At 35.1% G+C, this 27375-nt stretch overlaps 2 protein-coding genes and 1 non-coding gene across 4 annotated transcripts; 2 read left to right on the top strand and 1 right to left on the bottom strand.

Annotated features, from left to right (window-relative positions):
• The first annotated feature begins 2101 nt into the window (after positions 1–2101).
• LOC107774035 (uncharacterized) lies at positions 2102–5257 on the top strand. 2 transcript variants are annotated; one of them, XM_016593476.2, is made up of 6 exons: positions 2102–2756; positions 3241–3334; positions 3468–3541; positions 4097–4153; positions 4485–4724; positions 4832–5257. In XM_016593476.2, the coding sequence occupies exons 1-6, from the start codon at positions 2655–2657 to the stop codon at positions 4949–4951; spliced, it is 687 nt and encodes a 228-aa protein (XP_016448962.1). In that variant the 5' UTR covers positions 2102–2654; the 3' UTR covers positions 4952–5257. The 2 variants fall into 2 exon arrangements, with proteins under 2 accessions (XP_016448962.1, XP_016448963.1); XM_016593477.2 differs by having other exon boundaries at positions 4828–5257.
• A 7484-nt stretch (positions 5258–12741) lies between these two features.
• Positions 12742–12814, top strand: TRNAA-UGC (transfer RNA alanine (anticodon UGC)). Its single transcript has one exon. It is a non-coding gene; the product is annotated as a tRNA-Ala (tRNA).
• Positions 12815–14182: 1368 nt separating this feature from the next.
• LOC107780329 (uncharacterized) lies at positions 14183–18127 on the bottom strand. The gene is made up of 5 exons (XM_016600854.2): positions 17541–18127; positions 15717–15869; positions 15472–15613; positions 14735–14976; positions 14183–14542 (listed from the first exon to the last, which is right to left on the bottom strand). Exons 1-5 carry the CDS (start codon positions 17979–17981, stop codon positions 14336–14338), a joined length of 1185 nt encoding a protein of 394 aa, XP_016456340.1. The 5' UTR covers positions 17982–18127; the 3' UTR covers positions 14183–14335.
• Positions 18128–27375: the final 9248 nt, after the last annotated feature.

Here is a 27375-nt window from a genome sequence, read left to right as displayed (position 1 = left end):
TTCCTAATATAAAGGGATACTCATTTAATTTCTAAAGTGTATATAATTGGTAAATTTGTATATAGGATGTAATTAAATTGAAATTTGAGTAGGGAGGGTAATAAAGTTTCAAATAGTATATAGGAATGTAAAAATTCCAATATTTTGCGTAGTACATTATTTTGGTAGTAAGGAAGATAAGCCTTGTGATTGATTATGAGCTGTTATCAGAGGGTCCAAACAAGGCCCAAGAATATTTGAAATCCATATTCATTTCTTTCAATTACAAGACATGTTACCACGGGCTTAAAGAAGTCCAAGTCAACTCTCTGTACTGGTGTAAGCCCATATTCATTTTAAATAACAAAATGAACTCAAAATTCCATCTAAAGAGCACATTTTAGCTGCCACATAAGGATATATAGTTGTAAGCGCCAATAAAAAACAACAATAACTATGTCTAAGATCCAAACAAGTTAGAAAAAAAAAATCTTACAATGGAAACTTATATAGTTGTAAACGCTGCTCCAATTAGTTGGAAAATTAGAGAAAATATCGACATTATATTGTAGTTGTTAGTAATGAGATTTATGATTCATTTAGAGTGTTTTGCAGAGAGTTCCAGTGCATTGTGTCTGAAACTGAAAAGCACGTCAATCTTTTTCAGAGAAAGCATTTGGACCTCGCGTGGAAACAAAAATTAAAACGTCATAGTCTATGTCATAGCATGTATCATAATAATGTAAGGGTAGCTGACTCCTCAGAAACCAACAGTTCACTTTATTTGGCAAAGTTAGAAGCTATTTTTGTAATGATACATAATTCATGAAGCTAGGCCCACGTAACGCACAACAGAGATGAGGATTATGTGATTGACAACCATGTTATATCCTAAACTGAGCACGAAGAAGAAGAAAAGCTAGAACATCACTCTGATTTCCAAAATATATATACCACTACTACTATATTTATAAATAAAAAAACATACTTATATATGGGGATAGGGAGCCTTTTGATATGTTAATTGGTAGGGGTTTCATAATTAATACTCCTCCTCCATTTCAATTAAAGAAAATATCGGATTTTTATATCTAATTATAAGTTTGTAATTTAAACATTTTCATTTTACTTATTGTTATATATACATGATATACTTAAAATTACAAATTGAAAGGATAGTGTTTTAATATTATACTCACCTCTAGTTAAGGTTGCATGATTTAATAAGCTTTGAGTAGGGAAATGTGGGTCATGCCAGGAGACTGGAGACTACAAATTGCGTTACACATGCAATTGGTGGGTTAGGAATAAATTTATTTTGGAGAATAGTGAATTAGGAGAGTGCTATGAATCCAAAACAGTAGCTTCTAGTCTTCTCCTCCTACAGCTTCTGCTGTCTTTCGGTTGTTTCCTCTGTCTCTTATTCGGCAGCGGATTCAAAATTTAAATTTAATAGGTTTAGTTTTTAAGATTTTTAGTATTGAACTCGTCGTATTATAAAATTATATATTCAAATCTAATATTTCTTAAAATTTAATAATTTTTACATATAAATCTATATTTCGTGTCAAAAATTATAGATTCGGTTGAACCCGTAACTATATCCTAATCTTTATGTGGTCACTCAGAATAAAACAATTTTACAAATCAACATTAAACTTCAAAAGTTCTCTAAAGAGGATTTCGAAGGCGAATTTACTCAATCATCAAGAGGTGTGTTAATAGATGAGATTAATTTATTTTTAATCAGAAATTCTAAGTTCAAACTTTGAAAACATAAAAATTTTAATAGTAAACGTTTGCTACAAAATTTTAAAGAAGAAAAGGAAAGAATTTACCGATTCAAAGGCATACTGCTTACCACAACGAAATGCAACTGTTTTCCTACTTGCAATTTCTTTTACTTTGAATTATTTGGATTTTGTAATTCCTAGTTGCAACTTTATTGCCAAAAGATACATGCAACTAGCAAGGGCTAGATGGTAAATATTCCGAATACCGCTGCCCATTTGCAATGGTGGGCCCAGCCCGAACCTTTTGGTGTTAAACTCAAGGTAGGCCCCACCTTTACAGCCCACAATATAAATAAAGTAGAAGCGACTCTTTCTCATTCTCATCCTTAAAAACAGTTTATTATACAAAAAGCGAGGAACAGAAGATCACAGAAGCTTCTGGAGACAACACTGGGCAAAATATCTCGCTCCACCATTTCATCCAAGCCGTTCATCCCCTAATTAAACCTTATCTAAGCCGCTCATTTTCTAGAAGAGAAAATTGAGAATATTTATTATTATGTTTAATTCATAGGAAAGCCCAAGCGTATTTAATGGAAAGCCCGTTTCTGGAGACTTCTTTCTTCAACCTTAGCGTTAAGAGAGAGTTGCTCATCTCTTCTCGGACTCCTCCTCCTCTCTCTCCGCCCCAATAATGCTAAGGTTCCTTGTCCCGACGAAACAGTGCTCTTCTTTTCTTTTGAAGAAACATATCTTTTTCATATTTTCTTACTTTGAACATAAATCTAATACTACCCTTTTGTATTAAAGGGGTTTGGTTTTGGATTTTTGGTACAAGGCTGAGCTTTGTATTTAATTCGTCGACAAAGACAGAAAATTTTCTGGAGTTCGGTTTTTCTTGATCGGTTTTGCACATATAAGGTGCAAGTGTTGAATTTCAGAATGGCAGGTGAAGAGAAAAGCAATGATTTTTATGCAGTTTTGGGGTTGAAGAAGGAATGCACTGCAACAGAGCTTAAGAACGCTTACAAGAAACTTGCACTGGTCAGATTTTGAACCGAAAAAAAAAATCCACTTCTTTTGTGTTGCTCCTTTATCTTTTCAACAATCAGTAGGGTCTCTAGACTCTCTCTCCTCTTTTTTATTTCCCTTTTAATTAGTCCTGGAAAAAAAAATTGAATCTTGATCAAGAAACAGAGTCAATCGACATTACAAAAATGTGATTTTTATTTTCTGCATGCTATAACTATTAGTCCTGCAATGTACCGTTACATGTCGTTTTACAAAATGTCCAAATTGTCGTGGCCTATTTGTTATCAATTAAAGGAGCTGGTTTGGCCGAGATTATTCATTATGATTTATGGGAGATTATATATGAGTAGAATGTATTTTACCAGCCAATTTTCCCAGTAGTCGAAGTCATTATTCTTTTATCAAGCCATTGATACTTATTTGACTAGTAATACGCAGTTAGTCTGTTTCGAAATTTTTCTTTCTAACAGGTAAAATTGTATTCTTGTTTTTATAGAAATGGCACCCAGATCGATACTCAGCATCAGGGAATTTGAAGTTCGTGGATGAGGCTAAGAAGAAATTTCAGGCCATTCAAGAAGCCTATTCTGGTAATTGCAATGCATTTTTTAGTTGCGCCGTACATTTTTGTACTTTGTTCATCAAAATGTTTTGTCCTGCTAGTGCTAGCTAATAGTAAATGACCTCTGAGAATTGGAGTTACTAAAATTCAATTATTTGCAGTGCTATCGGATGCCAACAAAAGGTTTCTGTACGATGTAGGAGTTTATGACTCTGGTGATGATGACGACCAAAATGTAATCACTCTTTCTTTTATTATTATCTCGTGTTTAAGGTTCAAGTCATGTTGCCTGTTACTTGATAAAATTGGGGGGCGGGGTTATTTATTTTTTTCCAATTTTTTCTCATGCTTGTAACAGGCATTTTCATGTCGACTCTGGTCATTTTCATGTTCCGTTTGTTTTTACATTTGAGAGGGTTACATGTGATGTTCATGTTGTATCTCAAGAAATGGGCTCACATTAGATTATTTAACATATTATTGGTGTTAATCAAGTCAGGGCTATTAGGACGAAGAAGAAAAAGGTGCTTTTTTAGTGTTCTTTTTGTGTTACCGTGCAAAAGTATCTTGAGTTTCATAAAAAAGGTCATAGACAGCCATTATTCCAGGGGAAAGGAGATAATTCTACTTTGAGGGCTGAACATGAAAAAATTAGTTTCTTCTAATCATGTGTCGTTGATTCAATTGATGATAGATTCTGATCTTTATCCCAAAATATTTAGTTTAACTTATATGATATTGGATCAAGCAGGTTCTGCATGCTCAATTTTAAGTGGATATTGTTGTGCAGGGAATGGGTGATTTTCTGAATGAAATGGCAGCTATGATGAACCAAAATAAGTCTAATGTGAGTTCCATTTTCCCTTTTCTTCTTCATTATATTTACATTGAGAAACTCCCTCAAAAGATAAAGAAAATGGGGAGTACGAATTTTTGTTGCTATAATCTAGTAAGAGACTGTGTGCACTCTTCTATTCATAAAATTTAAGATGTTTGTTGAACAAATCGCGACATCATTTTCACATTGCTGGCTGTTAAAACTGAAGTCTAGGTGGGGAACCTAATACTTGGGCTTGTTGGCTCAGATTTGTTTGTATAGTAGTACTATCTTCTTTTTAACATAAACAAGTGGCTAAGAGGTGGCAATGGTGTTCAAATGTAGTTGTGTGAATTGACAGGAAAATCAGGGAGAAACCTTCGAGGAATTGCAGGATCTGTTTGAGGAAATGTTCCAAAGCGATGTTGGGACATTTTCTTCTTCTTCTTGTCGGAGTGAAACTCCTTCTATGTGTTCAACTTCATCATCTACATCATTCAGTGAGCCTTTTTTAAGCTTCTCCAACAAAAGGAGTTCTTCTGAGATGAGCTCGGGTAGTGTAAAGGATGATTCTTGCCAGTTCCAAGGATTTTGTGTAGGGGTTGGTTCCTTTTCCTTTCTGCTGAAATATAGTCTATCTTTCTACCGTTTATTTTCTCGTCGGTTGTGTTTTCAATTTGTGTGTTTGTTTTTTATACTTGAAGACAGGTAGTACAGGCGGAAAATGCCAGGAAAGAGAAAGGAGCCGGAGGAAAAATACCGGGAATGGCCGGAGGTAATACGAGGGACGCCAAAAGGCAAAGGGTTGTATCAAGGGAGAGCTTTTGATTCAATGATTGTTTCTAATCCTAAGAAATAGATTACGTAGCACAACCTAATTAATTGGTTTGCATCTTAGCCCTGAATTAAAATCTAAGTATTTGGAAGCTTTTGTAGTTATTTAAGTGGGCGCTAGATAAATATTTGGTTGGTGAAGGTGGCTTTTACGGAATTTAGGGCCTTAGCTAAGTGGTTCCAGTGGCTATTGCCAGTAAGTTACATCCTTAAAATTTTGGATGCATCCTGTAACAAGCTTTTTTTTATGCTTTGGCTTTTGACCCTTTTGCTAATTTATGGGATGCTGTTGTTGGCAAATTAGTTTTACAGCAACAGAAAACATTGCAAAATTGTGTTGGAGGCGAACGATGTCATATTGTAACGAAATATGCAAAAATTGGTCATGTGAACAAGTGTGTCTGCAGAGTATTGAATTCGAGTATTGAACTTCTAGTAATGAAACTCAAAAAACGAAGACGCAACAAATAATAGTATGTGCTGTTATAAGAAAAATTAAATTATGGTGGATGTTTACTCTTTCTCCATGATCTTCTCAAATGATTAATGACATATGCAATGACATATTTTTTTGTTTAATGACATATTCAATGATATTTTTTTTTATTTTTTATGTCTATATAAAGGTTTTGTAATAGATTGGAAAATACACACGAAAATCTCTTTCTTCTTTCTATCTTCATTTTTTGTTCATGTTTTACTAAACACGAATTGCTCATTTCATGATCTTCTACGTTAAGACTATGTAAATTATAAGCAGACAATGAGATCAAGTACAATGAAAAATGTCTTGGATGATAATACAAAGATAAGTTTTACATCCATCTAAACTCATTCATACTTTCATATCTTTGCATTAACTTTATGTGCAGTGTTTAGTAAAAATATTTTTTTTAATTGTATCCAGTGAAATAAAGAACTGGAAAGGTATGTCTTTATTTGCTACATCTCTTATAGGACAAAGATAATATTCCAACGTATATATATGTTCTGACCTTTTACATACTATGATAGATAATTATTAAGGTAATTTAGTAATAATATTTTTACCATAACATGATGTATTTCATTGAAAGCAAAATTGGCATATATCCTAACTAGCATTTTTGTTGCAGAGGAACTGTTTCAAGATTGAAATAGTTATATATGTCTTCTTGAAAGTTAATTTACTTATGCCTATAATTATGAAGTAATAATATTTTAAAGGCTCGAGTGCGAGTCCTAGTAAATTTTGGCCTATTATGCCAAAGATTGAGGGTAAGACGATGGGTTCATGTCCCAACGCACTATGTTGATGAAAAGACGTTGGATTCAAGTTCCAACGCATTATGGCCTAGCATGCCTTTATATGGGTAAGGCATTGGGTTTGAGTCTTAATGCACCATATTGATAATAATAATAATAATAATAACTAAAGAAAAATAATGTTATTTTCATGAAAAAGCATGAAGCTTGTCCCACTTGATTTGCTCCATTCTTAAAGTGAATGTGATAGCAGTGCATGATAAGTCTAAATAAGGACAAGTGGTTGACCAATGAATGTGGGCGTGCGAAAGGCCAAAATAATAATAGTTATCACTATGGTAATTATAAAAAGAGAGAAATTCTTTGAAGAGAATGTGACTTGTGATAAACATTGAGATTGCATACTCATTCCTGAAAGTGAATATGAAAATATATATGTGATAAAGATTATGCATAATAATGTACTTGTGCATGGTTGGATAAATACTACAACTCACCTCTAAGGGAGGTTTGAGACAAAGAAAGATAATGAATATTATTGTGTAGTTACATGAATATATCATTGGTCGCATGCATGTGATACGCCAAAAATATTTTGTCATGCCTTATGAAAGTTATTAAAAGCAAAATTAAAGCAAGAAATTATTTTGCTTGTGATGATTTTGAACATGACAATTATTATGATATGATTCTCTTTGTGAAGGAGACATTCATTATATGGATGGTGTGACAAAAGATCTTGTAGTACAAAAGCAGTTAAGAGCTCTGAAAGAACTAATTTGTTACTACCTGGATAAATGAAATTGTTCATGACATTAATATTGTAGTAAGTCTCAAAAGAAATATTTTGATTTACAAATATATTAGCCAAAGTGGTTGGCATATTGAGACTATAAATGAAAAGAAGATTGAATATCTTTATATTACTATAATCATACCGGATAAATATGAAAGGTTACCTACTTTTCTTCTATTTGTACTACACAAGTATAAGCATGATGATGCAATCACAAGCCACAAGTAAACTAGAGGTTTACTGAAATAAATATTAGTTGGCATGACCGGTTGACCATCTCGGTTCAATTATGATGCGAAAAAATTAATTGAGAATTAAATTGGCATATATTGAAGAAATATAAGATTCTTCAAGAATTCTCTTGTGCTGCTTATTCTCATGATATACCAGCTAAGGTTGGGATTGAATCCCTTAATTTCTGAACGAATAAAAGGTGATAAATATATGGGCCCAGTCACCTTCCATGTGGACCGTTACTATTATATGATTTTAATAGATGTATCTATTCTATGGTCACATGTGCATTTGTTATCAACTTGTAGTTTGGCTTTTGCAAGATTGATTGCTCAAATTATTAGAGCACAGTTCGAGAATATAAATTATGATGATTTATCTTGATAATACTGGTTTAAATCCAAGTTGGTTTAGCAGAAATTGTATGCCTCCAATTATATCTAAACCATTGGTTATGAGAACAAAATTGTCAAAATAAAATTTGGTATGTGATGTATTATTTAATATACAACAACACTTGTACGCATCTAACCAAGTTATGATAAGTTCTCCCTATCACAATCGGTTCAGGGTCAGGAACCAAATAATTTCCATCTAGAAATATGAATGTGCTATATGATTTAATTATTCCACCACAATGTGCAAAGATAGATCCTCAAATAAGACTAGAGATATGTGTTGGTGATCCCAACAATAGGGGGAGAAAATGGGCAGCTGAAAAAGTAATGTATGTAATTAATTATTATGAGTACATCGAGATCCTCGTACGAGAAAATGTGAACTTGAAGTTCAAGTGATAATTCATTTGCAAAATATTGCCAGGCGTATTTGCTGACCCAAAGCTAAATGTCATATTCAACTGCTAATGCTCCAAATAAAATAAAGTTCATAATGAATAGAGTCTGTGGCATGCATAAAACATAATAGACTAATCGGTTCCAAAGATAAAACTCTTTGAAGAAAGAGATGAGCAAATATTCAATATGATCATAATAAGGAGGCAAGTGCTCTAGAAGAGCACCACGACATAACACTTCATAAGACCTCATGGGAGAGGCTCAGGTACCTGAAAATTATAAGATAAAGAGATCTCAATAAGTTATGTCTTTATTGGGTAATAGTAGAACCGATATAAAATGATCGTCGACGATATTGTTAATATAATGTAGCGCTCAATATTATTAATATTGACGAGGATCTTGAGCTCAAATCTATCATAAAATTTGGACAGATAAATGATTAGCCAAATAAAAAATATGCAATGAAAATTGATTTCACATGAAAAATATGAAGTTGGACGGATAGTCCCAACACCTGAAAGTATAAAGCCAGTGGAGGTATAAATTTGTTCTTGTGCGGAAAAAAAAAGGTCAAACCGATAGACATAAAGACGACTTGTGTCACAAGAAGATTTGTAAATATCCTGGCATTGATTATATAGAGACACGTTCTCCTGTGGTGGATGTCGTCATTTCAGATTTTAATCTGGCAATACAAGAAAAACGTGATAATGAAAATCATTGAAGGATTTAAATTGTTCTGAAGCATATTAAGGTTTCCAAGAAATTTATTAAATAAAGCTTCAAAAATTCTTATACGGATTGAAACAATCATGACGCATGTGGTATAATCGCCTGAGTGAGTACCTGTTGAAAGAAGGGTAGAAGAATAATTCAATTTGTCCTTGTGTCTTTATAAAAAGATCTGGATCTAAATTTGTTATAATCACCGTGTATGTTAATGATTTAAATATCATTGGAATTCCTAGGGAGCTTCCTAAAGCAGTAGAGCTTCCTAAAGTAGTAGACTATTTAAAGAAAGAATTTGAAATTAAAGATCTTGGAAAGACAAAAATTTATCTTGGTTTACAAATTGAGTATATGAAAGATAAAATTTTTGTCCATCAATCAGCATACACTAAAATGATTTTAAAGCTAATTTATATGGATAAAGCACATCCATTCCGACCTCATGAAAATAATGAAGAACTTCTTGTTCCCGACGTACTATATCTTAGTGCAATTGGTGCATTAATGTATCTTTCTAACATTACAAGGTCTGACATAACTTTTTCAGTTAATGTCTTAACAAGATATAGCTCTGCTTCTACAAGGAGACATTAAAATGGAATCAAACATATATTGCGGTATCTAAAAGGGACTACCGATATGGTATTATTTTATGGCAATGATTGCAGTCCTGATCTTGTTGGTTATGCCGATGCTGGGTATTTATATGACTCACAAAAGGTTCGATCTCAAACAGGCTATGTGTTTACATATGGAGGCACTGCCATATCTTGGCAACCGACTAAGCAATCAATCGTGGCTACTTCATCTAATCATGTTGAGATAATTGCTATTCATGAAGCAAGTCGAGAATGTGTATGGTTGAGGTCTATAATACACCTTATTTGAGACAAATATGGTTTGAAGTGTGATAAACTACCCACAATTTTGTATGAAGACAATGCAGCATGCATAGCCCAGTTGAAGGGAGGATTCATAAAGGGGGATAGGACAAAGCACATTTCACCAAAGTTATTTTTCACACATGATCTTCAAAAGAATGGTGATATCAATGTGCAACAGATCCGTTCAAGTGATAATATGGTTGATTTGTTCACCAAATCTCTACCGACGTCAACCTTCAAGAAACTAGTATACAAGATTGAGATGCGAAGGCTCAAGGGTGTGAATTGATGCTCTCATCAGGGGGAGTTAATACGCGTTGTACTCTTTTTTTCTTACAAGGTTTTGTCCCATTGGGTTTTCCTTGCAAGGTTTTTAACAAGGCAACCAAAAGGCGTATTTCTAAACATGTGTACTTTTTTTCCTTCACTAGGATTTTTTTTCCCATAGAATTTTTTCCTAATAAGGTTTTAACGAGGCACATTATCTATGGACATCCAAGGGGGAGTGTTATAAGAAAAATTAAATTATGGTGGGTGTCTACTCTTCCTCCATGATCTTCTCAAATGCTTAATGACATATTCAATGACATATTTCTTTGCTTAATGACATATTCAATGACATATTTTTCTTCACTTTTCATGCCTATATAAAGGCCTTGTAATAGATAGGAAAATACACACAATTGAAGAAGAAAATCTCTTTCTTCTCTATCTCCATTTCTTGTTCATGTTTTACTAAATTGCTTTTATTTTATAACAACATGTCTTGTTCATGTTTTACTAAGTTGCTTTTATTTTATAACATGTGCAATAAAGTTGCCTCTTCTTGCTTAAACTTGAGAATGTATGTTCAACTCTCTTTCACCCTCTTTATATCATGTAATGTTGATGATGGAATATATATTATTCACTAACAAATATTAGAGAGTAGACCAATATGGTTATCATACGTTGGTTATCCGTACGTTTTTTGCATTGTTTCTAAACCCTACATATCTGTTTCGACCCGACTGTTTGCCACACTTACAAACTCTAAACGTGGATTTCAACGTACACACACTGATGTATTGGTGTAAGTCTCCTTAAAAGTTTCTCCTCTTCTTTCCTTTTCTATATTTACATACTAAGGAAACGACAATATAAGAGGGCCAACAAGTGGCCACTCAAATCAACTTGGGTATTGATTAGTTAAAAGATGAGAGTTGAAAGTAAAAAAGGTGGTAGTTCCCTAAAAACCATCCAAATCAGCTTGTCAAAAAGTTGAATGAACTTTGATTCCGTCCCACGCCATGCCCTTAATCAGCAACTTGTTCAACTTATGCCAATAAAAGAACTGTGCTTCTACTCAACTTGCTCGTTTCCTAAATCAACTTTCTTCTTTGTGGACCCAATATTTATTCTATTGGCGAAGAAATAAATTCCCAGCTTTTTATGTATTTAGATGGATATTATTATGTAATTTAACATTCAACTAGCATATGATGGATCCCACTCGGACAGCACTCATTTATTATCTCATACTTATAATAATTCGACCAAGATGCGTTTGTTTACTGTAAAGAGTCATTGATTTTTCGTTTGACTGGTTTGCAACTTGTAAATATCATTTTCCATCAACGACGATCGAACATCACTATCAATAATTGAGGAACGAAGCAGCTTTACTCATGTAACATGTCATATAGATTTACGCACTCATAGATTAAATATATTTTGCACAAAGTTTAATTTTTATAGTAGGTTAATTACCTTATTATCAATACCAACAAGTTAAGCGTATTATAAATGCTTTTCTATTGTTCTAAGTCAACCTAATCTACTAGTGGAAAAAAATTTATACAATGTTAATGCACACAATTAAGTTAAACTCTTTAGTTATAGCTCTCACACTATTGTGTCACATAAATTCAATTTTTGATCATCTATTTCATCTCATCTAAATTGAGTACTTTAAAAAATATTATCCAATGAGCATATTTAACTTTTTTTTTTTTTTACTGTAAAATGATCATTGTAACTGTTGAGATTACCACCGTAGAACTCAGTAGTTGTATTTTCTTATTTGAATGTAGTATCATATGTAACTATGTGGTTTGGTAAAAGCTGTTTAAGTAGCACAAAGTCCAGGAATAAAAACATTTAGGGGGAACATGAATGAGTAATGACTAAACCAAGTTGAGTACTAATTGAGAATGAGAATTTAGAGGTGGACAATTTGAGGCATTGAAGGCGTGTCTAGTACATACAGAAAAGAGTAACTAAGTTGAGATTTTCTAATTATTAATTAAAGTTGAACCTTCTCATTCTCCAATTTGATTTCTAGAACCTATTATCCTTTATGTAGATTGTAAGGGAACAAAATTTCACAAATTTTAAATACCCAATTTGCACGACTATTAGTTCCACATTGCATATTTTGGAGATTTAAAAAAAAGTACTCTTGTTTTCGGAACATTAATTTATAACCCTAAATTGGAAATATGTAGAAAGAAACTCGAACAATTAAGAAAGTACAATAACACTTTAAATGATCATATTTCCGAAATAGTTAAAACAATCATATAACTAAAAAAAATTGTAATAACCTTATTCTTAAAGATATATTGAATGTGTTGAACACTTAATTTTAACTTAAACAAGCCGACCCAACATACTAGGACTTGAGGCGTAGTTATTATTGCTATAATAATTTGTATTAATTTGGTAGAAGTAAATTGTGTTATTTTTGTTGGTTTCAGTTTTTAACATATAGTTTAGTGAGCTTGTAAAGCTAAATTAATCATGCTACCCAGCTCAATACTCTAGTGTCTAGCATAAGATTTCACGTCTTAGGAAAATATATACTCCCTCCGTTTCCATTTATGTGAACCTATTTCCTTTTTAATCTGTGCAAAAAAGAATGATCACTTTTCTTATTTGGAAATAATTTACCTTTATACAATGATTTATAGCCACACAAAATATATATGACTCATTTTACACCACAAATTCAAAAGTTTTCTATATTTTCTTAAACTTCGTTCCCAGACAAATGGGTTCGTATAAATTGAAACTGAGGGAGTACATAATTGCTCATGATGTTGTAGTTTAGCAAACGGGGATGTAGCTCAAATGGTAGAGCGCTCGCTTTGCATGCGAGAGGCACGGGGTTCGATCCCCCGCATCTCCATTCAACAAAACCTTTTTAAAATTTCTTTCTGTGTGGGATAAGTAAAATTTTAGTTCAGAAAGGGCACAAATCCATTAAGCTAAACATGAGGTAGCAAGGGATCACAAAAATAATATGGCCATATAAGAAAGTTTGACCACATTATGCCATGCATTCATCACTCATCAGCATAATTCTCCTAAAATGGGACGCAGCAGTTATATCATATATGTGTACTTCCATATACTTTTCTTAGATCTAAAAAAGATACTTTCTATAAGAGCATGTTTGGACATGCGAATTTTTTCACTTTTTTTTGAAATCAGTGTTTGGCCATAAAATTTCCAATTTTTACTTGAAGATGAATTTTGGAATTTTTCGAAAATGTGAAAAACTCCAAAAAACTGTTTTTCAAAATTCACTCAAATCACTCACAAAAATAAAAAATAACCCAAAATTATATTCATGTCCAAACACAACTTTCATTTTCAAATACCATTTTCACTTTTTTTTGGAATTTTAAAATTCTTATGTTCAAACACCCATTTAATTTCAACATTGTGAAAAGCCATGAAGACCCATTTCCTCATACTTTACATTAGCACAACAATGTAACTTGATCTCATTTTTGTCCTAAATCTATTTCGGATTCTTGACGTTGAGCAATATAACTTGATATTTCAATCTAAAGGATACTCGTAATGTCAGGTTTACAAAAAGCATTACCAATTCATTGTGGTGTCTTTCTTGACTTAATAGAGAGTGCAAGAACTAGGAAGGTTACCCAACTTTTGGTAATGGAACTGAAGTTCTATGGTTTCCCTCTGTTTGTTCCTAACATTAATTGACTTGAAATTACATTCCTCTCTACTATCTTCTCTCCTCTATATGTTTGTTGCGAAGGGGAATGATCAATGATCCATCAGACCATTTCACAGAACCTGCCTGCTTATTTTGTCATCAATTTGATTTACTCTAATCTGTATGCAAGTCAAGTTGCCCCAACTTTTGACCATCCAAATTCAGGGTCTCATATAGCTTGTAAGATAATAGTAGACATTCAATTAATCAACCTTGACCCTTACAAAAGATCATACCCACAGCAGTAACGCTTCATTGGTGACCAAAATACTCTTAGCGCTCCATTCCTCTGCTAATAAGTCATAATTAGGGACCCGTGTACTGGCTCTGAAAGATCATGAGTAATACCAATGTCAAACGCCAGGCTAAAATTCTTGCTTCCGAGGACTCGCTATTCAAAAAATGATACATGCACAAATTTCCCACCCCAAGAAAGGATGCCTCAGTGTATCTTCTTCCATTAATATTAACATATAAATGTTGTTCATTGTATGCCAACAAGGCAAAGAAATATCCCCATAGGCCACATGGAGAAACCCAAGGAGTGCATACCATATAAAACATTAAAGAGATAATACTGCAAAATTTCACAACAATGTAAGGTTGTAGGTAAAATTGGGAGAAAGAAATCCATACATGTAATGCTTGGTACACCTAGCGAATAATTAGACTTCATTCGCACTATAAATACAACTGTATGAGCTCATCACTTACAACAGATGGAGTCAGAACACCTAAATCTGTAAATAGTAGTGTAAGATACTGAGGTGGTGTATAATCACGAGCAGAAGTTTCAACTTCCACCTTGGATGGAATTGGTACCCCAAAATCAATTGGACGTAAAGCTGGCACCATATCTTTTTGATCCAATGGATAGAGACGAGCAAACTGTACAAAGAAATTTGAAATTATCAGGCAAATCAATCATGTGGTGGACTGCACTCACTAAACATCCTCTTTGGAGCAGTTTATACAAAAAGCAACATCAAGAAGGTGGGAGCATTTTTTCAAATCATGTATACAGTAAGGGAGTTCAATCAATCACCATCAATGTGATGAAGAAATTTGGTATCTACCAACCTTATAGCTTTCAGCTGCCACATAGACTGGTTTATTCATGCTCTTGGCTACCAAAGCAATCTGGTAGGTCCCCATCATGTTGATAATACCGCCACTTTCAACCACACCATCTGCCCCGACAAAAATCATATCAACTTCATCCATGCTATATGCTACAGCAGAGTCTATTAAGAGCTTCACAGGAACGTCAAGCTTGGCTAGCTCATTGGAAAATCGTAATCCACTCCTATCAGGCCTTCCTTCTGCATTTAAAATAATAAATACCAATAATCACAAGATGGAATCGGGTCTCCTCTAATGGGCATGAATGTCAGCATATCTAAAGCTAATTCAATCCTCAGCCAATAAGTAAAACAACCAAAATGGTAAGGTTTAAAAAGAAAGCAATAATGTTTGACCAGACTATACTAGTGTGGAACTTGGAGAAAGAGAAATTAAATTTGTGACACAAGATAACAGAAAAGCTTGACCTCTACCACCCATGTGAAACCTCTAAAATAGCCAGAAAGATATAAATGAGCAAAACATAGTTACTTTCCCATTTTCTTAATTTAATTCAATCAATCAACCTAACTGACTTTTTATCTGGCAAAGAGAGTCAACTTCTTTCTAGTTTCTTTCCATTCTTAGAAGCCATACACGATACAATAAACCTCAAAAGAAGATGTGAAGGGGAGAGAGAGAGAGAGAAACAATCAATTTGCCATCAACGGCAATGGAACTTTTTCTGTACACACCAGTGCAGAGAACCCGAAAGACCTTTCTGTTCTGAGCTGCTGTTTTCAGCAGCTCCAGAACCACTCGTGAGAAACCATGTACCAAGATGGTGCAACCATCAAAAATAAAATCCTGACCGAGCATAGCAATAATTTTCCTTGCCTGCAATGCAAAGTTCAGAGAACATCTATATTAGTGTGATGAGCAATGCATTAATACTTTCTAGTCTTTCATGGACAAGTGAAACTGTCATTTTTAGGTATACCTTATAGGATATCTCTCCAAACTTCTCTGCACGTTCGAGAAGGCGAGACTTAGCTGAATTGAAGTCCTCATATTCCAATGCTGAAGTTCTTGTTACGTATCGCATGAACAAATCACAACCAGCTGTCAAAGATATGGAAGTCGTGTCCCAAGACTGCCATAGCACATAAGCAATGAAAGAGTGTAAATGGTTGCATAACTGGTTGGTATCTAGTTTCCAAACAACCTTTCTTTCTGAATTGAAATTAGAAGACAAATTCACTCTTATATATAATCAAAGTATCAAACGGACAATACCACACCTTTCACCCATCAATTTCAAATTATGGCCCTCTCTTCTAAAACCTGATCCTCTCTGGTTTTCATCTTCTGGTTTGGTTTTCCAGCACAAACGTGGCACCACCAACCACATGATTAAACCAATGAAAGAGTTCCATTAAAAACAATAATGTGTTGTCTTTGGGAAAGAAGAAAATGAATCAAAAAAGTATGCAGATTTGTAAGTTTGATTTACTGCCACCCCTATTTTACTATCGCTTTAATGACAAGTATTCTCGCAAGATACAATAAAGCCTTGTGAATTCTGTAACTAGCAACACTGAAGAATTCCATAAAACTCTTATTCTATGTTTGAATTCACTTTGTATATCTGGAAATAATTTACTGCAAACTTTTCATTATAACATTGAAAATTCAGTTGTCCTCTTATTTATAGACCAACAAAGACTCATGCATCACCAGTCTTATCTTTATGAACGGTTACTTTTCGACAGACGCGTTCTTTCATGAAAAGTCACATCATTCTGATATCTTTCGTGAAAGAACCTAACTACTTCGAAAAGGCATGAGACTAATATTAAATGTGTAGTTTCAACAAAAACAATAACAACAACAACAACATAGTGGAATCCCACAAGTGGGGTCTGGGGAGGGTAATGTGTACGCAAACCTTACCCCTACCCTGGAGGGCAAAGAGGTTGTTTTCGAAAGACCCTCGACTCGAGAGTAAGAATAGGAACAAGTAAATAACAACAACAAGGCCAGGAAAATGATACCAGCGATGTAAGAACCGGAGAAAAACAAATGGAAGAAAGCAGTAGTAATAGCAACAAGCAGTAACACGACAGGGTACTAGAAAACCGAAGCGGAAGATAGTACAATTTCAAATTTTAGAAATACAAAAGGGAACGACATGGTTGTACGCATAAAGAAAGATATCGTTAGGTTTAAACCTTGAACCTTTTATCAGCATAAGCTTGTCAAAGTTCCAACAAAGTGATAGTCAGTTGGTTTTTTAAACCTTCATTCCAGGCTCGAACCAGAAAAACCACACATAACCGTCTCTAGCTCATCATCTGGGATAGGTTAAATCAAAAGACAGGAGCAGTCATGGCTTGTTCAAACAAGTGCCATTTTCAGAAAAGACACAAATAACTGTCAGAACATGAGCAAAGCAAACAGTATTAACTTCCTCTCTATTTAGAATTATAAATCAATTTTGAAGGTTATCTAATATTTTTCTCCCATTCATTCAGAATTTTACTCGCGAACCTATACGTTCTTAAAAGAAGTTCCGAAAGAAAATCTTCAGGAATTGCTGCCGGGAGGTTTTGGAGGCATTGTTGTATCCTGTAAGGTTTATTGCTGATCCCCCAACAACAACCGTTCAGGGAAATTAATATCTTAAAGAAAGTGTTCTACGCGCCTCGATGCCTAAATATTGTCCAGTGTTCTAATACAAAGTATAACATTCAATTCACTGCAAGACCAAAGGAAATTACAAAAATCAATCGAAGTGTAGATGAAAACAAAACAAAAAATGAACCTTGAGAGAATCAGAAGCCTTTTTGAGCTCAATCTCAAGCTCCATCATCGTAGTAGCTTCACTTGACCGAATAACAGAAGCTAAAGCCCTAATAGCAGCCACAGCTTCCGCCAAATCAGGCTGTTTACGCCAATTATTGAACTCATCAATGACACTGAACGTCTTCCCAGAATCCACAGTTTTTGACAATGAGTTTTTGGGGACAGCGTCGTCAGGGCTGTGGCCGACGGCGGCTTGAGCCTGAGCAAGCCAGTCACTGGTGACAACTCCATGGTGAGCGGCTCTAGTCTGATAGTATGCGGAAATTTTGGGATTATTAGGGTTAGGTTGTTGAAGGGTTTCGGCGGCCATTAACAATGAAGACATGCGGCGGCTCTCTGAACTGAGAACGTCGTCGTTTTCTCGTTCGTCAAGAATGAACGAAGCTGATCTATGCCACATTTATTTGGTGGGGATTGGATAATAAAGCTATGCGAATTAGATTCGATGAGAAGGAATCGGAGGAATGGACTATGGAGAAAAGAGAAACTCCGGTACGATTAATATACGATTCCGTTCCCTTTAGTTTTTTCCGTTCCTTTTCTTCAACACTGTAGCGCCTATTTTATTTATTTTTTGCTTCTATTTTTAAAATTTTAAATTTGGTTTATGATCTCTTTTTCGACAAATAAATTTGATACTACTGCAGAATAAGTTGAGATTCAGTTGATCCTACTGCACCTAAATATTAGTAAAAGACAGAGTGGAAAAAATGGATAATATTTGGATTATTTTGATGCTAAACAAAAAAAATGAAAACTACCTAACCAATAAGATGTACTACTATAATTTTAGATATAATTTTCTTTTTGTAATGAAATAATAAAGAAGAATATTGCAAAAGAAGGGAGAGAGAATTCTTATTGATTTGGGATGAATTATAATGGAATAGAACCCATTTATTTATAGGGAAAAGGTGACTTAGCTACAAAGCAACAAACCCTTGAATTTCTCTAAAATATAGACATAAACCTTAAATAAAATTCTATTTATAACACTTCCCCTTGAATGTCTATTCAATAGATAATGTGCCTCATTAAAACCTTAACTAAAATAAAACTCAGTGAGAAAAAAATCTAGAGAAGTAAAAAGAGTACACATATTTAGAAATACACCTTTTGGTTGCCTCGTTAAAAACCTTGCAAGGAAAACTCAATGGGGCAAAACCATGTAAGGAGAAAAGAGTACAACGCGTATTCACTCTCCCTGATGGGAGCATCAATTGATATCTTTGAGCCTTCACATCTCAATCTTGTACGCTAGCTTCTTGAAGGTTGACGTCGGTAGAGATTTGGTAAACAAATCAGCCATATTATCACTTGAACGAATCTGTTATACATTGATATCACCATTCTTTTAAAGATCATGTGTGAAAAATAACTTTGGTGAAATGTGTTTTGTCCTATCTCCTTTTTATGAATTCTCCTTTCAATTGGACTATGCATACTGCATTGTTTTCATACAAAATCGTAGGTAGTTTGTCACACTTCAAACCACATTTGTCTCGAATAAGATGTATTATAGACCTCAACCATACACATTCTTGACTTTCTTCATGAATAGCAATTATCGCATGATCAGATGAAGTAGCCACGATTGATTGCTTAGTCGATCGCCAAGATATGGCAGTGTCTCCACATGTAAACACATAGCATGTTTGAGATCGAGCCATATGTGGGTCAGATAAATACCCAACATCAGCATAACCAACAAGATTAGGACTGCAATTATTTTCATAAAATAAGCCCGTATAGGTAGTCCCTTTTAGATACCGCAATATGTGTTTGATTCCATTCCAATGTCTCCTTGTAGGAGCAGAGCTATATCTTTCTAAGACATTAGCTGAAAAAGTTATGTCAGACCTTGTAGTGTTAGCAAGATATATTAGTGAACCAATTGCACTAAGATATGATACTTCAGGACCAAGAAGCTCTTCATTCTTTTCTTGAGGTCGGAACGGGTCCTTATTCACATCAAATGATTGAACAACCATCGGAGTACTTAATGGATGTGCTCCATCCATGTAAAACTGTTTCAATACCTTTTCTCTGCAAGCAGATTGATGAACAAAAATCTCATTTGCCAAATGTTGAATTTGCAAACCGAGACATTATTTTGTCTTTCCGAGATCGTTCATCTCGAATTCCTCCTTTAAATAATTAATTACCTTTTGGAGTTCTATAGGAGTTCCAATAAGATTTATGTCATCAAAATATATGGCAAGTACAACAAATTTCGACGTTGTTTTCTTTATAATCACACATGGACAAATGGCATCATTTATATAACCTTCCTTTAATAAATACTCACTAAGGCGGTTATACCACATTCGTCCTGATTGCTTTAGACCATACAAAGATCTTTGCAATTTTATTAAAAATATTTTCCGGGACTTTGAATTATGTGCGTCAGGCATTTTAAATCCCTCGAAATTTTTTATGTATATCTCATTATCAAGTGAGCCATAAAGGTAGGCGGTAACCACATCCATTAAATGCATGTCAAGCTTTTCGTGGACAGCAAAACTAATGAGATAACGAAATGTTATTGCATTCATAACAAGTGAATATGTCTCTTCATAATCGACACCAGGCCTTTGTGAAAATTCTTGTGCAACAAAGCGTGCCTTATATCTTTGTACCTCATTTTTCTCATTTCTCTTACGTAAAAAGACCCATTTATAGCCACTAGGCTTAACACCATGAGGTATATGGACTACAAGCCCAAAAACTTCACGTTTCGCAAATGAATCCAATGCAGATTGGATTGCTTCTTACCATTTTGGACAATCACATCTTTATCGACATTCTCCAAGAGATTGAGGTTCAAGATCCTTATTATCTTGCATAATGCTAGATGTAACACTATATGCAAAGACATAATCCTCCATTATATCCAATCGATTCAAATTCATCTAAATATCGATTGGGTTTATTGATAGTTCCTTATTTTCTTGAGTCTCAGGCTCGGTGATTTCCTCATGAATCTCAAGATTGTTTAAATCATAGGTTTCTTTATGAGATTCTTTCGTAGTGTCATCTTCATCATTTATTTATTTTTCTAGAATTTCGATCCTTAGAACCCAATGGTCTGCCACACTTTAGGCGTGCTTTTGACTCGTTAGCTATGACACTAGAAGATTGTCCAACGGGGACATCAATACGGATTGGAACATTCTCTGCAAGGATATGTGATTTTATTATCTTTTTCAGATCCGTAAATAGGTCTAGCATTTGATTTGCAATTTTCTACAAATGAATAATTTTTTACACTTCTTTTTCACAAATAGAGGCATGTGGATCAAGATGAGATAATGATGGATTTTTCCACAAAATTTGTCGCGACCCAAAACCCGCTATAGGTCGTGATGGCACCCAACGTCGCCGTTAGATAAGCCAACGGTGAACTATCTCATTAATTGTTCATTTTATTACTTTCGAAATCATAAAATTTAATAAGGAAGAAAATTTACACTTTTAAATCCACGAAAACGTACAAAATTAGTAGTTTATAAAAGAAATTAAAGGTGATGATAATATACAGAACCGTAAGCAGCAACTAGTATATCCAAAAACCCGGTGTCACAAGTGCATGAGAATTTACTAAGGAGTACAATAATAATAATAAAACATTTGTCTGAAATGTAAATAAGACATGGCAAGGTGAATAGTACGATGGGGACTCTGTGGACTTCGGTGCGTAACCTGGAATGCAACTCACATAAAGTTTCCTTAACAGTTGCGCCTACGCGCCAGGATGATCACCAAATGAACCTGTCAGATCCTGCACATTTAGTGCAGAAGTGCAGCATGAGTAAGTAAATCAATGCGTACCCAGTAAGTATCTAGCCTAACTCCGGAGAAGTAGTGACGAGGGGTCAATGCCGACACTTACTAGAGGTCCAATAAAGCAGTATGCTAATGTCACGACCCAAAATCCACCTAGTCGTGATGTCACCTAACTCAACCCATCAGGTAAGCCAATTAACAACTAACCAATCCAAATGAGATTTATTATGAAAAGAAATAAAATTACATCCTCTATTCGAAATGTACATAAATATATTTTTATAAATCTAAGGCTACCATGAACAAGAGGCAGCTACAACCGGAACTCAGGTACATCTTCAAATCCAGCTCCCATCGATCACAGCATCATCAGCATCCAACATCTGCACGCAAGGTGCAGAAGTGTAGTATGAGTACAACTGACCCCATGTACTCAATAAGTAACAAACCTAACCTTAGGTTGAAAGTAGTGACGAGCTGGAACACAGGTCAAAGTCCAACACCAATAGCCAACAACAGCTCATAACAATATAATAAAAGTGGTACAGGAAATAACTCAGAAATAAATGTCCAGCTCGTTCACAGTTCCAGAAAATAGGCATGCCTTTCAAGTGTAACAGTGAAAACCCAAATCTTTTACCGAAAACACCAAAACAAATATGAGTAAGTTTGTAAAAATCATGATTTTTCCTTTCAAAACTTTTCAACAGGTAAATGCTTCATTATCAAATGGCATGAGGAAAATTATATCTCTATGCCTACATGTCAATGTGTATGAGAAGTCATGAATGTTGTGATACCGTACAACATGAGGAAAAATGCGTCTCTATGATTGTATGTCAAGTGTGCATGTCAATGCAGTACAACATAGTGAACAACCATATGCATACTCTCAGAGTATCAATCCACTCAGTCCTCCCAATCACTCGGCACTCGCACTCAATAGGTACCTGCGCTCATTGGGGTGTGAACAGACTCCGGAGGGGCTCCTTCAGCCCAAGCGCTATAATATGCACAGACAACTCACGTGCTGCACGGACAACTCACGTGCTATAATATAAATATTTGGATCCGCATAGACAACTCACGTGCTATAGTATCAATATCTGAATCTGCACGGATAACTCACGTGCTGCACGGACAACTCATATGTTATAGTATCAATAACCTCACTATTAGGCCCTCGGCCTTATTCAGTCATCAATCTCTCTAGTCTCTCGGGCTCACTATGTCATGAAACTAGCCCAAAATGATGATATGATGTATCAATAAATAACAACAGAGGCTGAGATTTGATATGAAATGAATGAACATGACTGAGTATGAAATTGCAATGTAAGCAAATGACTCAACAACAGTAATGACCTCAGTGGGTCCCAACAGAATAAGCATGTAGCCTAGATATGGTTTCTAACATGGATCACAGCTCAATAACTCTAGTACGTAGAGTTTTCATCAATACAGATAAGTTCAGGTAAATACACAGCACCACAGAAATAGCAGAGTTACAATTCACATGATGCACACCCACACGCCAGTCACCTAGCGTGTGCGTCACCTCAACAGCAAACACATAACACAAAATGCAAGAAACATCCAAATGCAAATCCGGGCATACGCCCAAGTCCAAAATTACCATCCGGACCTAACAAAACCAGCAAAACTCCGATCCGGGATCAAATACACAAAAGTCAAACTTGGTCAACTCTTCCAATTTAAAGCTTCAATCATAAAATTTATTCTTCCAAATCGATTCTGAACAACCTGAAAATCAAAACTGATGATTCACACAAATCATAATACATCATGCGGAGATAATCGTGCCCTAAAACTACCAAATAAAGTGCAAATGCTCAAAATGACCGGTCGGATCGTTACAACTAAATCCTATACAGATATGAAGCACAACAGTAATAGTGGGATGAAGCGGTAACTAGCATAATCTTTAAAAATTCCTTTTAACGATATAAACTTCTCAATCTCGTATCCTATCTCAACAGCTCGGAAAATATCGAGTGCCAATATCAAATAAATAAGAAATACCATATAAAATGCAAGGCATTAGTCGAAGGAAAAATCTCGTGAATATTCGAACTGCTAGCGATATAACGTATGATTATGCCAAGGTCGTACGACCTGATCCCATAAGGAATATGATACTGCCGAGGCGAATGGCCTGATCCCATAATAATATGTACACTGCCTCGGGTCGAGCGGCACAAACCATAGATGCATCTATTATACTGCCGAGGCGAACGACCCGCTCCCATAAGAGTGTGGTAAAAAATTCTGCCAAGGCAATCGGCCTGATCCCATTAGAGTAAGAATTTTTAACGGGTCCTTGACCCCACTCACGAATAAGCGTGTGAGTTATGAACTTTAAGGAAAGCTTTGCGATGAAAACGCACAACATGGGAGGAATTCATAAGGGAAGCACAAATTATTCTGCGGATTATCAAGTAGCTTGTCACATCTCTACAATAGCGAGTCTATCACTCTATGCAAGTCTAGTACTAAGTCGTAACTCGAAATAAAGGAATTAAACGAGCAAAGATGACTCAAATAGTACAATTATAGCATGGCGTGAACCTAAGTCTACACGGACATAATCAGGAATTCTAACATACGCACGTACAGTCATCACCTCATACGTGCATAGCTCCCACAACATGTAGCACATAAAAATATAACACCTACGGGGTAAATTCCCTCTCACATGGTTAGACATGAGACTTACCTCGCTCCGAAGTTCCATAACCGGCTCCAACACCACTCTGACAATTCAAACCGATGCCCGCCGCTCTAAAACTAGTCAAACAATGTGCAAACCAATAAAAATATACTCTAATACTCATAATAAATCAATTTATAACAATTTCCAACTCCGCTCGAAAAGTTAATAAAGTCAAGTCCCGGGCCCACGTGCCCCGGAACCCAATAAAACTCACAAAATCCGATAATCAATTTCGATACGAGTTCAACCATACCAATTTTATCGAATTCCGTTAACGAATCAACCTCCAAATCTTCATTTTTTCATTTTTGAATGATTTTGCCAAAAATCTCATTTTCTTCCAATTGATTCACTAATAGTTGATGAATATAACCATGGAATCCTGAAATATAATCATTTTCGGATATAGAACACTTACCCAAATCAAAGTCGTGAAGAACTCCTCAAAATCACCCAAAAATCGAGCTCCAAAATCCAAAACGAAAATGGAAAAATGACCAAGTTTCGATCCTTAAGTCTATTGCCCAGGTTCGCATTTGCGGACAAAAACTTCGCATTTGCGAATGAACAGTGTTCGCAATTGTGAATGAACAGTGCCTCGCCAGAAACCAGCAAATCTAAACTTCTCCGAAATGATCCGAAACCACCCCGAAACTCATCCGGAACCCCCCGGACGCAAACCATATATGAATTTCAATCATAAAACACGCTACAAACCTGCTCGCACACTCAAAACACTAAAAAGAGGTCGTCTTTACCCGATATTCACCATGGTCAAACTCCAAATTTCTTAACTTTACTAATCTCTCAACCAATATTCTAAAATACACCCAAGTCCCTCGGGACCCCGTCAAATCATACCAAAAAGTACCAAAACATGATACAAACTTAGTCTAGGTGTCAAATCACATCAAACAATGCCGAAACTATGAATCACGCCTCGAATCGAATTATGAGTTATGAAATTTTCAAATTCTATAATTTGCGCCAAAGCGTATCAAATCAATCCGGAATGACTTTGAATTTTGCACACAAGTCATAAATGACATAATGGACATGTTCCAATTTACGAAATCGAAATCCTAGCTCGATATCAACCAAGTCAACTTCCAGTCAAATTTATGAATATTTTAAAACTTTAACTTTCCAACTTTTCGCCAAAATGCGCCGAATTGTCCTACAAACTTTCAAATCCAAATCCGTACATATGCCTAAATCCAAAATCGCCATACGAAACTATTGAAATCATAAAAAAATTCTATTCCTGAGTCGTTTGCTCAAAAGTAAAACCTCGTTCAACTCTCCCAACTTAAAGCTTGCGAATTGAGAATTTTCCTTCCGAAACAACTCCAAACTTCCCGAAATTAAATTCTGACCACACTTACAAGTCATAAAACATGAAGTGAAGCTACTCGAGGCCTCAAATCGCCGAACAACACACTAGATCTCAAAATGACCGGTAGGGTCGTTACAAAATTATAACGACCAGTCTTGTCGTTTTGAGTAATTACGCTCCTTTCTACAATTTGAAGTTTTGAGCAATTTTGTAATATGTATTATGAATTGTGTGAATTATCGGCTTTGGTTTTCGGATGATTCAGAATTAAATTGAAAGAACAATCCTTGTTTAGAAGCTTAAATGAAAAGAGTTGACTGATTTGACTTTTTGTGCAAACTACTCTGGAATAGAGTTTTGATGGTTCCAATAGCTCTGTATGGTATTTTGTACTTAGGAGTGTGTCTGGATATTTATTTTGAAGTCAGTAGTTAAATTTGGCTTAAAATGGCGAAAATAGGAAATTTAAAGTTTGAAAATTTGACCGGGGAGTTGACTTTCTGATATTGGGGTCAGAATCATATTATGGAAATTGGAATAACTTAGTTATGTCATTTATGACTTGTACGCAAAATTTGAGTTCATTCCGGATTGATTTGATATGTTTCGGCGCGAGATTTGAAAGTTGAAAGATTTAAAGTTCATTAAGCTTGAATTGGGGTATGATTCGTGGTTTTAGTATTGTTTGATATGATTTGAGGCATCGACTAAGTTTGTATGATATTTTAGTACTTGTTGGTATATTTTGTTGAAGTCCCGAGGGCCTCGGGTGGATTTCAGATGGTTAACGAAATTTAATTTGGATATTTCCAAAATGTTTCGACGTCGTTTCTTCAAGTATAAGTGGTATCACATTAATCAAATGAACTTTAAATTCAATTTTTATTGAAGCATTAGATCCGTATTAAAATTATGGAGCCATAACAAAAAGAATTGTCGAATTCGGACATCGTATGAGAGAGTTATGCCCATTTCCGTGTCAGAAAGGTTTTTCCGTCGCCGCCAGCGCCTAGGGTAGCGTGGGGCGCTAGCCCTGGCGCTTGAAATTTTTGGGATGCTGTAAACTATTTCACAGGCAGTGCCCCACGCCACCTGTGGCGCTCAAACATCAAAAATCCCTATAAACTGGAAGTTTTTGCCATTTTTGACAAAAACAGAGTTGGGGAGCTCGGTTTGAGCGATTTTCAGAGGCAAATTTTACCACACAACTTGGGGTAAGTGTTCTTGACTCCCTTGTGATTATATTACATGAATTAATCTTCATTTATGGCATTAGATTATTGATTTTTCAAGAGAAATCGGAGAAATTTTCTACAATTCCATAAAATGAATTTTCGAGATTTGAACATTGTTTCGAAGTCAGATTTGAGTAAAATTAGTATGGTTGGACTCGTAATTGAATAGGTTATCAAATATTGTGAGTTTCATCGGATTTCGAGATGTGGGCCCCACTGTCAATTTTTCGAGCGGAGTTAGAAATTTTTGTAAATTGTTAAATTGTAAGCATTAGAGTAAATTGTGATTAATTTGCACGTTGTTTGAATAGATACGAATCGTTTGGCTTGAATTGAGGATATAGGAAGGCGTATGGAGGTTGATACGCGCGGAATGGAATTTTCGGAGTATTGTACAACTTGCTCGGTATTGGATTTGGCTTGCTCGAGGTAAGTAACATCTCTAATCTTGGAGTTGAGGGTATGAACCATGATTATACGTGTTTTGTGAATTATTTGGAGGTGATGCACATGCTAGGTGACGGGCGTATGGGCGTGCACCGTAGAAATTGAGACTCGGCTGAATCCGTAGAGCTGTATAGTCAATTAACTTGTATTTTTTTTATGTATTTTTATGTGTTAGAGAAACTGAGCTGTGACTCATGTTAGAAATCATGCTTTGGCAAATGTTGGTATTATTGGGACCCATTGAGGTCATTTCTAC

The sequence above is a fragment of the Nicotiana tabacum genome, chromosome 4, assembly GCF_000715075.1.
Source record: "Nicotiana tabacum cultivar K326 chromosome 4, ASM71507v2, whole genome shotgun sequence".
In the NCBI taxonomy this organism is placed as follows: Eukaryota; Viridiplantae; Streptophyta; class Magnoliopsida; order Solanales; family Solanaceae; genus Nicotiana; species Nicotiana tabacum.
The sequence above is the reverse complement of the archived record's forward strand: the minus strand, read 5'-3'. Positions and strand labels throughout refer to the sequence as shown.